At 37.2% G+C, this 11341-nt stretch overlaps 2 protein-coding genes across 4 annotated transcripts; one reads left to right on the plus strand and one right to left on the minus strand.

Annotated features, from left to right (window-relative positions):
- The first annotated feature begins 1435 nt into the window (after window positions 1-1435).
- Window positions 1436-3532, plus strand: LOC136694047 (ubiquitin thioesterase OTUB2-like). 2 transcript variants are annotated; one of them, XM_066667405.1, is made up of 6 exons: window positions 1436-1795; window positions 1973-2143; window positions 2664-2782; window positions 2872-2956; window positions 3033-3224; window positions 3319-3532. In XM_066667405.1, the coding sequence occupies exons 2-6, from the start codon at window positions 2063-2065 to the stop codon at window positions 3523-3525; spliced, it is 684 nt and encodes a 227-aa protein (XP_066523502.1). In that variant the 5' UTR covers window positions 1436-1795; window positions 1973-2062; the 3' UTR covers window positions 3526-3532. The 2 variants fall into 2 exon arrangements, with proteins under 2 accessions (XP_066523502.1, XP_066523494.1); XM_066667397.1 differs by having other exon boundaries at window positions 2063-2143.
- A 114-nt stretch (window positions 3533-3646) lies between these two features.
- ddx24 (DEAD (Asp-Glu-Ala-Asp) box helicase 24) lies at window positions 3647-10963 on the minus strand. Of its 2 annotated transcripts, none has more exons than XM_066667366.1 (9): window positions 10700-10963; window positions 6895-7751; window positions 6319-6759; window positions 6083-6236; window positions 4905-5417; window positions 4726-4804; window positions 4451-4639; window positions 4141-4270; window positions 3647-4030 (listed from the first exon to the last, which is right to left on the minus strand). In XM_066667366.1, coding segments are annotated over exons 1-9 (2601 nt in total). In that variant the 5' UTR covers window positions 10702-10963; the 3' UTR covers window positions 3647-3794. The 2 variants fall into 2 exon arrangements, with proteins under 2 accessions (XP_066523463.1, XP_066523471.1); XM_066667374.1 differs by having other exon boundaries at window positions 4726-4801; window positions 10700-10962.
- Window positions 10964-11341: the final 378 nt, after the last annotated feature.

The following is an 11341-nucleotide window of genomic DNA, read 5'->3' on the forward strand; positions in this document are numbered from 1 at the left end:
AGTGTGTGTTGCCCTGTGAAGAATTGGCGCCCCCTCCAGGGTGTATTCCCGCCTTGCGTCCAATGATTCCAGGTAGGCTCTAGACTCACCGCGACCCTGAACTGGATAAGGTTTACAGATAATGAATGAATAAATGAATAATTTAGTACCTGCATGTAATATTCCTTCTTTATTTAAACATTTATTTCTTAATTGGTTTATTAGTTGTTTATTCAAATGTTGTTTCAGTTCGTTTCTAATTAAGCCTACATATTGTTCTTTATTTATTTATATAAACTTGACTTTAAAACACGTAATGTCCCTGACGTACAGATAGGAGCCTAACCAACCTTCACAGGAATTATGTAAAATATTTATATACTAAGTTTTTAAACAGGACAATTGTGTGAAATGTAGGGCACTGAAATTCGATCCAGTGCAAATAAATATTCTTTTGGTGTCGTTGTGTTTAAATGACAGCTATGAGCCTTTTACTTCAACACTTGCTTAATAATCCATATGTACACAGAGTGATAAACACTGAACTGATATCTTTTGGATTTATGGACTACATAAGGTCATTTTACTTCATGTGCAGTGACTGTAGTTATTACCAGGGCTTGAACATTATAAGAGAGTCAAAAGGCAGCTGGCTTCTATGAGCCCCCAGTGAATTAATTAGTTATCTGTGCGCACAAATTACTAATTTGTTCACTCAAATTAACTAAAACCTGTGAACAAATTGTAAATCGTTCAACCGAATTATTATTTTTCTTACCCATGTCCCTTCCAGGGCTCCATAGGATTGGATCTTTAAATGCTACTATTTCAATGTAGTGTTTGAGATAATTTTCCTGAACAGAGCCTTTACACTTCTTTTTTATTTTAATGAATCAGAGATCTTACATAACTTGTTCGATTTTCTATTTCCATTTTTGGGAACACAACTAATCATATTTATATGTAGCAAAAAATTAAATGCAGAGTTTTTGCCATGTTTATAAGAACATTATAAGGACACTTTGATGAGGATTAGGATAGTTCTGTGGTCGCGCTGATAGAGCAGGAATGTATGGAAGCTTGTTTCCGCCACATAAAATAATACAAAAAAGGCACCTGTTTTTTTTAATAATATGCAATTTTATATCTCAACATTTTGAGATACTATCTAATTATGTTGAGATTCTAAGTCAATATATTGAGATTGTATACTCATATCTCAATATATATCTCAGTATATCGACTTATCTAAAATAATGAGATACTGTCTCAAAATAATGAGTTAGTATCTCAATATATTCCATAGGAAACGGGCATCCATATGAATGCTTTTTGCACCACTAACTATCGACAATTTACATTTAATAACATTTTATAAGGGTTACATGAAGCAAGACTTTTGTGCTTTATACGGCATGATAACACCGGCCAACTGTCTCGCGGGCGCCCTCTCTCACACTGCGCTTATGTCTTGATTTGACGGGAGAGCAGGAAGTGGAACAGGCCGCCCTCTTTAAACTCTTTCACTATCCATTTTAAAGGAGGGAAGGCAGGTTGTCGCTCAGTAGTTCCGGTAAATGCGACCACCCCGCGTCCGAGAGTTCTAGATACAACATCAAAAACATTGCAGTTGAAACAGCTGTCCTTTAGGAGCGCGTGCTGGAAGACCGGAAGCTTCGACCGTTTACATGGACCACGCAGCGGAGAGTCTCCCGTCCGTTAACACACTGAACACTCGCTCTCTGCCTCCAGGACAAACACCCCAACTGGTGTATTTTCGGACCAGGACACCCGGCGTCTAATAGAAGATATAATGGTACACAAATGTTTTACTACACATGGTTGTGCAAAGCGCACAAATTGTAACCTACTTGAGTGTTTACTTTGTTTATCTGTTGAATACAAACAGTAATTGTGCCTTAAAACGTGCAGAAATATACGAGGACTTCTTTTCCATCTATAATCTGAAATTCACCAATCCTTATTCAAACAGGTGTCTCCACATTTTGCATGGGCCTGTGCCATCGGGATGATTTAATTGGAGATTTTATGCATTTTGTAAATTTGCGCCCTTATTTATCAGATGGACGAGTCCAGATTAGTCTCGGCCAAAGAAGAGATTTCAACTCAGATGACAGATGAGTCGGAGGCCTCAAAATACAAGGTATGCGCCTTACACAGTAATTAACGTGTATCTGTCTCCCCCTTTTCTTCGGTTCTGTTTGTGTATGTTGCTAGCCTGTGTGTAAATCTGAAATAAAAGCTTAAATGAATCAAACTGGTGTGTGAATTAGGGCAGACAACTTCTTTTATATCAAAATCACAGCTTAAAATTATATATATATTTTAATTACAACAGCTGCAATGTATAACCTGTCCTTTATAATAAGGGAACATTTAGATTCCAAACATTTTATTGTACAACCAGTTCCATAAAAGTGTTAAAAACTCACAATATTTCTTGATGTTCTTGGTCATATAAAAAAGCCCAGATCTGCTTTATAGAAATATAATTTCACTTTGAATTGCAATCTCAACATTGGGCAGAAAAATCACAATTAAGAAGCTTATGCACAACCATTTACATTATGAATTTTGATGTCTGATATAGTTTCAAAAGTTTTAATGAAAAATATTACTGTATTTTTTTCCCCACATCAACCGTGTTGCTTCTTTTACTGTAGGACATTTGCCATCAGTTTGGATTTATTCGCAAAGTAAAAGGAGATGGAAACTGTTTTTACAGAGCCTTGTGCTTCCGCCTTGTAGAAACACTGATGCGCAATACAAGTGCTATTAACAGGTACATTCAAATGCATTTCCCTGCAGTATTCTCCTGAAAAGTTGTTAAGCCAAGGAAGGTACTTGCATTTTGTCTTTGTTTTCTTTCAGATTTAAAGAAAACCTGTTAAGAAGTCAAGAAGAGCTAATAACAACTGGCTTTGATGAAAGTGAATTTAAAGATCACCTCAGTGCTGTAAGTATTTTGAGCCATGAGATTTATCTTATAAACGATGTTAACCCTTAAACTGAACTGTGTGGCACTATTCCAGTTTCTCAAGGTACTGGATCAGCTTGAAACAGATGATAGAGAATATACCCTTTTGGAGTTTTTCAACATTCAAGCTATCTCAGACAGCATGGTGAAATACCTGAGGCTCCTCACATCTGCACACTTACAGATCAATGCAGTTTTCTTCCAGCACTTTGTGGAGGCACCCAACTTAAAAGATTACTGTACTCAGGTCAGAGCTCTAGTTAATATTAATATAAACTACTAATTAAAAGAGCATGTCCACATCTGAGGCACTGATAATAGGGCTCTGTTTGGTTTAGCAGGAAGTGGAAGCCATGGCTATGGAATGTGATCATGTGGAGATCCTGGCTTTATCTAAGGCACTGGACATTAGTCTGTGTATTATATCTATGGACAGCAATGATGGCAGCCTTGTATACCACATCATTCCAGAAGGATCCCAACCTTCAATACATCTTCTATATAAGACTTCTCACTATGATATACTCTACAAGTGTAGAGAACATTGAAAATGATCCAGGACCAAACATTATGGAGTAACTTTTTGGAAGACTGTTGATTATATAATTTCACTTACAGCCTAAAAGGATATTCAAAAAAAATGTTCATAACATTTTTTTCACAGAGAACCAGGAAGCATATGTGCAGTTATCAATAAATTATGGAAAAAAAAGTTTGTTGAGAAGCATTTAAAAATGGATTTGATGTATTTTTGATTTTTTTAACACCTTTTTATACAAATACATAAAAAGCATTCCTCATTAACTATACACAGCTTTTACATTTTCTTTTTATGCTTCTGCTGCTGTTTTTGCTGTTGTTTGGTCACACTAATTACAGCCGTTTCATTGGCCATGGGTAGCTCTGGCAGCTGCAGCTTGCCCATCTGAGTCGGATATTTCGTTTTCATGTGGGGTTTGAAGATGGGCTGTGTGAGCAGGTGCTTCAAATGTTTCTTCAAGCTCTTTACTAGCTTCTGTTGCTCCCGTTCTTCATACTCATCCCTACCAGCTCCTTCAAAATCATGAATCAACACATTTCTTAATATTAATTAAAAAAAATAATAATAACAAATCACACAAGCCAATTTAAATCCATCAATACAATATCTAAATATTTCTTACCCAAAAGCAAGTCATCATCTAGGTCTATATCCATTTCCTCAGCAGCTTGTTTGAACCAAGAGTTTTGCTGCTTCTCCCTGTTGTTGTGGTATTCAATTTTTTCGATTTTTCTAGCCACATCCACACGTTCCTGTAGAAATGTGTAAGAGTGTTATTATCAGGAGTGCACCCAAGAACTGAATTCAGCGTTTAATAAAAATAATTACAAAACATTTTTCAAATCATACAATTCTTCAAACTGTATTTGACTACACAGTTCATAAAACAAAGCAATAAATATAATATTTTGTCTAGAAAATACCTCCCTTACCTTAACAGATGCCATGCATTTGCTCTGAACAGGAAACATGGGAAGATCTTCATCTTTCCCCAGTGTTTTATAGATCTTCTTAAAGTTCATCATATCGTCTGGGCCGATCAGGAGCAAACTGAGACCTTCTTTAGAAGCACGAGCTGTACGTCCACTACGATGTACATATGTCTCAGATGTCCGTGGAACCTGGTTCCAAGATAAAAAGGATATGAAGTAAGAAATGTAACTTAGAAAAACTAATAAACCATCTATTTGAAATGGTCTTGGATTACTTGATAGTGGATGACGTGCTGAACATCTGGAATATCAAGTCCTCGAGCAGCAACATCAGTGGTGAGGAGGACGGAGCTGCTTGAAAGTAATTAAAAAAAGATAAAATTTGGTTCAGTGGTGAAAAATGCTCATTTTGGAGACTGTAATAGTCACTAAAAATTATTTGTTTATACCTTACCTCTCCCTCTCTGCAAACCTCTCCAGATTTTTCAGTCTCTGTTTCTGGTGCATATTGGCATGTAGTGGCAATGGGGTACAGTCCAAAATAGTCAACAGTGATGTGAGTCTTTTTATGCAGTCGATGCTGTTGGCAAACACCATTGTGCGCCCAGGATACTGCATCAGAAAGTAGTAGAGGTAATAATCTTTCTCTTCCTTCTCACAGTGAATTCTAGTCTCAGTGAGTGTCTCCACTGTGGCCTGCTTACGGGTAAGATCAATAATTTTGGGCTTGCCTTTGATTCCCACTTTCTCCATGAGGAGTTCCAGCTTGCTGCGCTGCTCTAGTTTTTTTCCTTTTTTCTGCAGCAGACGGGTCGGCAGACCGTGGACCATGGTCAGTGTGGCAGAAAACACAAAGGTCTGTCTTTTTGGGTTGAACTGGGATGTGTTCAGCATTTCCAGCAGGTTCTCCAGCTCAGCAAAATGGCCTTTTTCCACCATGCGGTCAGCTTCATCAATCACCAGACACCTGAGGAAATTCTTTCTCATCAGCCAATAATTGTTTTGTGCATCACACTGATTTATGCAAAATATGAAGCAGATATTTAAAGTTACTATACAAACAAACAATATGGTTTTGAGTATATAATGTACATAATGTCCTTAAAGAACAATGGCCAACTACATGTATCACTGAAAAGAGAAGAAAATTTGTCTTAGGTTGTTGATGTAAGTTTATAAACAGCAGTGTGCCACTAAATAATATGAGTTGTGTATTGTGAAAAATTGAGGTGTCTCTCTGGTCAAATAAGATACATCATTTTTCTATAAACACATCTGATACCAACATAGAAACCAACTGTATAATTTAAGGCATAATCCCTGATTATTTGCAGAATTAAAAGTATAAAACAAATGTTATATTTATTCCCCCAATATGTTAAATACAGCAAATAAATAGGAACTGTGCTTTAAAATGTCTAGACAATGTTATGTTTATGATTGTTTGGAGTAGAGGATGTGTTCTTTTGACCAGGGTATTTCCAGATATTGCATAATAAACATGACTCTAGATTTAAAAAAATCTACTGTGCTTCTAGCCTGCTTACATTGTGAGGCAAGTAGTAAACTGTGTCTATATAAAAATAGTTTTTTTTATTATTATTATAAAAACATCAGAACCCCAATCATTACTTGAGCTTCCGCAGATTCTGCAAATGTGGGTGCTTCTCATGAACCATCTCCCACAAACGGCCTGGTGTAGCAATGACTATCTCAGGTTTGCGCTTTAGCATTCTGTCTTGCTTCTGTGGTGCCATCCCACCCACCAGAATAGCAGTTCTTATACCTGTAAAGACAGCATTATTAGCATTGTACTGATCCGTCAATCTAAAATACACTGATAAACACACTGACGTAATGACACTGACCTGTGAACTGTGCTACAGCATCAATGTGATGTTTGACTTGAACTGCAAGTTCTCTAGTAGGAGTAAGGACAAGGCCAAGTAAAGGCTTTTTCTCACTGGGTTCCCTTTTTTTTGTTGTTTCAATGTCTAAGTCTTGGACTATGTTTTCCTCTTCATTTGGTACACCATCATCACGACCTTCCTCCGTTTGACCACCTACATTGTCTTCAATTACTGCTGACTGCAAATTAACCCCCCTGTCTTCATCATCCTTTGTAATGTCATCCTGTGCACTAGGGTCACTCTCGTTGTTGTTGTTGTTGTTGTAGCTTGCGTCCGCTGTGTCAGCCGTCTCCTCATCTGCGGACACGTCTGCATCTGCACTCTTACATTGGAGGGACTTCTTCCACTCTAATATTGTGTGGATCATAGGAATTCCAAAAGACAATGTCTTCCCGCTTCCTGCAAATCAGTGACAGAGGTTTACATTAATCAAAGTGAATTAAAGTATGAATTTCCCCATTTTATTACATGGTATATTTAACATTTAGTTAGAAAACAGTTGATGCTGTACAAATGGCAGACAGGTCAATTTACCTGTCTCTGCCGCTCCTAGAATGTCCATGTGGTCCCGAATGGCAGGAGGAAGAGCAAGAGCTTGAATTGGTGTTGGTGCAGAAAACCCAAGTTTACTTAGTGCCTTCAAAACTGGTGCTGGTACAAACAGGTCTTTCCAAGCAGACACATCTGTATCCTTACTGGCTGAGTTTGAGAGGGCTGCATCTGTCCAGTTCTTAGCTTTTCTTTTCGACATGCCAGCAGACTCTATTTGGGTATCTGACTTGATCACCTCTGAAACAGGCTTTGTTTGTTCTGTGCCTGATTTTTGTTGTTTCTTCTTTTTCTTCTTAATGCTAGACAAGTTTTCTTCTGAGCTTGATTTTATATGATCTTTTCCATCTTCTGCCAGATTGGGCAAACATTCTGAAGAGCTTTCGATACTTTCTTCTTTGTTCATTTGATTCATCTCAAGATTTGAAGAGTTGCTTTTAGGTTTCTTCTTTTTCTTTTTAGCTGGTTTCTCCACAAAATCCACTTGTTTAGCAGGATCATCCAATGGCAACTCTGCAGTTTCCTCTCCCACTTCCTCAAAAGTTTCTTCTTCAGCATCCATTTCATTGGCTTTTCGCTTATTTTTTCTTTTCCTCTTTTTCCCAATGGGCTCCTGTAACATCTGGGACACAGTTGCTGTCTTTTCAGATTCAATCAGGGAGTAGTCTGTCAGTTCTTCAAAGCACACCACCTCTCCCATGCCCTCGTCAGCGAAAATGCTGGGATCTATTTTGACAGTCTTCCATTGGCCTTTTACTAGGATCCCTCTTTTTTTAGCTGATCCAAAGTGCTTCTTTGACAGCAATTTTTTGGTCTTCATTTTTTTCACCTTTTTTAATGGCCTGCAAGTAAGAAATAAGTATTTAAGTTATTTAACCAGATAAAATCATACTAGACTATATTAAACAAGGTATAATGGCTAAAGGATCCTGCCTTATGGAAAAACTATGTTTTAGCATTCACAAAACAAGACCATCTATATATGGCCACAAATTCAGCCTATAACAGTTTAGGTATAAAATTCTTTATTTTGTATTACTTGCAAAAAAAAATAATAATAAAAAAAGCCATCACGTGAATTTAGACAGAATTTCTTACATCGCAAACCTAAGTTTATAATACTGTCAAGTTGTGGGTCAAGGCTTTCAGTCTGCAGGGAACTGGCAGAGGAGTAAGCAGAAATGAAAGTGGGAACTAATTGCATATTCATAGATATACACTTGCACTAAATGAAGAGGTACAGCTTAGCCATTTCTAATCCACGTAGATATTGATTTATATAAATAATTTGCAAACACGTTGTTTTGATAAACAAATATATTACATTGCCAAAAAGTGTTAATTCACTTAGGAAAATAATTTAATTAAGGTGTTTCAATCACTTCTATGGCCACAGGGGTATAAAAACCAAGCACCTAGACATGCAGACTGCTTCTACAATCATTTGTGAAAAGAATGGGTCACTCTGAGGAACTATTAATATTCTACAGTCAACTATTAGTAGTAGTATAAAGTGGAAGCAACAGGGAAAAACAGCAACTTAGCCACAAAGTGGTAGGGCACATAAAATGACAGTGAGGACAACAGATGCTGAGGCGCACAGTGTACAGAGGTCGCCAACTATCTGCAGAGTCATTTACTACAGACCTCCAAACTTCATGTGGCTGTCAGATTAGCTCAAGAACAGTGCGTAGAAAGCTTCATGGAATGGGTTTGCATGGCGGAGCATCTGCATCCAAGCCTTACATCACCAAGTGCAATGCAAAGCGTTGGATGCAGTGGTGTAAAACACACCGCCACTGGACTCTAGAGCAGTGGAGACATTTCTCTGGAGTGGCAAATCACACTTTTCTGTATGGCACTCCGCTGGACAAGTCTGGGTTTGGTGGTTGCCAGGAGAATGGTCCTCCAGCAAATAGTGAGAACAGCTGAGACGGGGTCTCTCTCCCCCCAGTCATGGACATTTACACCAAAAACTGCATCCGCAAAGCCAACAGAATTGTGGATGAGCTCACAAAACCCTCACAGGAACTGCTCCCTTTTCAGCAGGCTGGAGTAAGGTTCCGAAGAATTCGGTCCATTACGGCTAGACTATGCAATCACTTTTCCTCCACAAGCCAATAGGCTACTAAACTCCCAGAGACTAAACTAACAGACACCTTCCAACACACACACACACACACACACACACACACACACACACACATATTCAAATGCCCACATTTTAAAATGCTGCACTTTACATTAAAGTCACTGTACACATCTAATCTCCCATACTACATTTCTTCTAGCAAATTTGCTCTTTTATTTATTATTTTCCCCCTCTTACACTAACTGCTGCTAGATTATAGTATTAAACATATTCATAGTCTTTTAAAGTTCTGGCTGCTACCTGTGACTGCTGCTTTTGTAATATTTGATTATTATGTTAATACACCTTACACCTTTCTATATACAACTTGCATTTCGCAGTATTGTGTCCTGGTTAATAGCAGAACCACATGGCCTGTCCTTTTAGTATTGGCCCTGTACTTTATATTTTTGTCCATGGAAGTATTGTGTTGTCTGCACTCATGTTCTGTGTTAAAAATAAAGCCTCTTCAGCGTGTAAAGTCTTAGACAACAAATATTATTATTAAAAATAATTAATCTTCCTGATACGTACTATGATTTTGTATACAATTTAATACAAATATTTCTCCCTAAAACGTAGAGCAAGTGTGAAAGCCAAGGCCCAGTTCCCCAAACAAAATCTTATTGTTAAGATCTTAACAGGGAGAATGTTCTGTTGAAAACTGATGATTTTCACTAAACCTTGAAAGAATAGTATTAGTTGTAACATGCTTTTGGGAAACCCAGCCCAGTTTATTTCTAGATATTCTTCTTTTTCGTATGGATTTGTTAAATTAACCGGTTAAAGGCTAAGCACCAGCTATATGAAAATGTCAAACAAATAAACACAGTGGAATTTGAGTTCCTAACTTGTGTTTATTGATAGTCAGAAAACATGCTACTTCTTACTAATTGAAGGAATAAGGTTTAAAAGACCGTTGGTTCAGTTGTTCAGCTGTTGTCCACCAGTGACGTCACGGTTGCGTTCAAGAATTTCCGTAGCGAGCTCGGGGTTTTCCGTCAATTTAATAAAATTGTCAGTTTTAAAGCAAATTAAGCATGATATTTTCATTTTAATTCATACTTATATATGTCAGTAACTAAAATAATGTGAAATATTCATTGAGGTCCATTAAGTGGTGCTTAGCCTTTAAACAAACAAATTCACATATGGAATATCATGACATAGTGTAATAACGTTTTTTTAACTCTTATATTAGGTTCTTGTTTTTTCTCTGATACATTTATTTTTAAATCTCTTTTTCTAGGTGCCTAAAACTTTATGTCATATATGGTACATTATGGTGAGAACACGTGAAGGAAAATTAGTCTATAGAGAAACTACACTGAAGACAAGTTAATAAATGAGAACACGTGCAGCTTCAGTTGGATTAATGCGCCTGGACTTGAGGGTTTACATTAACATCACTCATGTTTTATTTTTTTTGTTGTCTTTCTTTCATAAGTTAACCTCGTGCACTGGGTGTACTGCCTTTACAAATGTGAAAAGGCTTTGTTCGTTTTGAAACATAATGACCTGAATAGTTAGCATTAGCCATTAAGCTGCGCTTCAAATGAATGCATCTAATCGGCTACTTTTGTAAGTTCATACAGTGCTGTTTTTAACGCTTTTCAGACACAAGGGTAAATCTTTAAAAGACAGAAACACAGTACTTACATAAGTCGTCACTCTCAGAAGAAGCAGCACATGCGTAGCACTAGGACGCAGCCATTACAGTAGTGACGACAGATAGAGGGTTGCCAGACACCTCTAAGAAACTCCCCCTCTGTCGTAGTATTTTCAAGTTTTACAACTTTATTATATGCGGTTTCTACGGCAAGTCATAAAGATCCACTCAGGTGAAACCAGAAGTGCATTAGCGCAGTTTCTGCAGAGCTGAGCCCTTAGTAGCAACGACAGAGGCTCTACTCGTCAAATTACAGGACAGGATATTGAACAAACAGAAGGGGAAATGGGATAGTTCTGCATTTAACATGGTCTTATGGAGAAGAATTACATCAAGTTCTAAAATATGTGTTGCTTAATATAATATATAGATGTTTTGAAAAATATAATACTTAACCCCCTGATGATGGTCTCCTCATGCCACACTCATACTAAATGTAAGTACAAGTCCACTTGCACTTTTTCTCAAAATGTACAGCAATGAAAATTTTAAATTATATAATTTTGTCAATTGCCTACATTAGATTCATTACTCTTACTCTCATTGCTGATGGAGAGGTGGAGTATATATTTTTATGTTAATATATGACACTTTTTGGTAGTATTTAATGTTGGAAAGGTAGATATGTGGTT

This window comes from Hoplias malabaricus, chromosome 1, assembly GCF_029633855.1.
Source record: "Hoplias malabaricus isolate fHopMal1 chromosome 1, fHopMal1.hap1, whole genome shotgun sequence".
In the NCBI taxonomy this organism is placed as follows: Eukaryota; Metazoa; Chordata; class Actinopteri; order Characiformes; family Erythrinidae; genus Hoplias; species Hoplias malabaricus.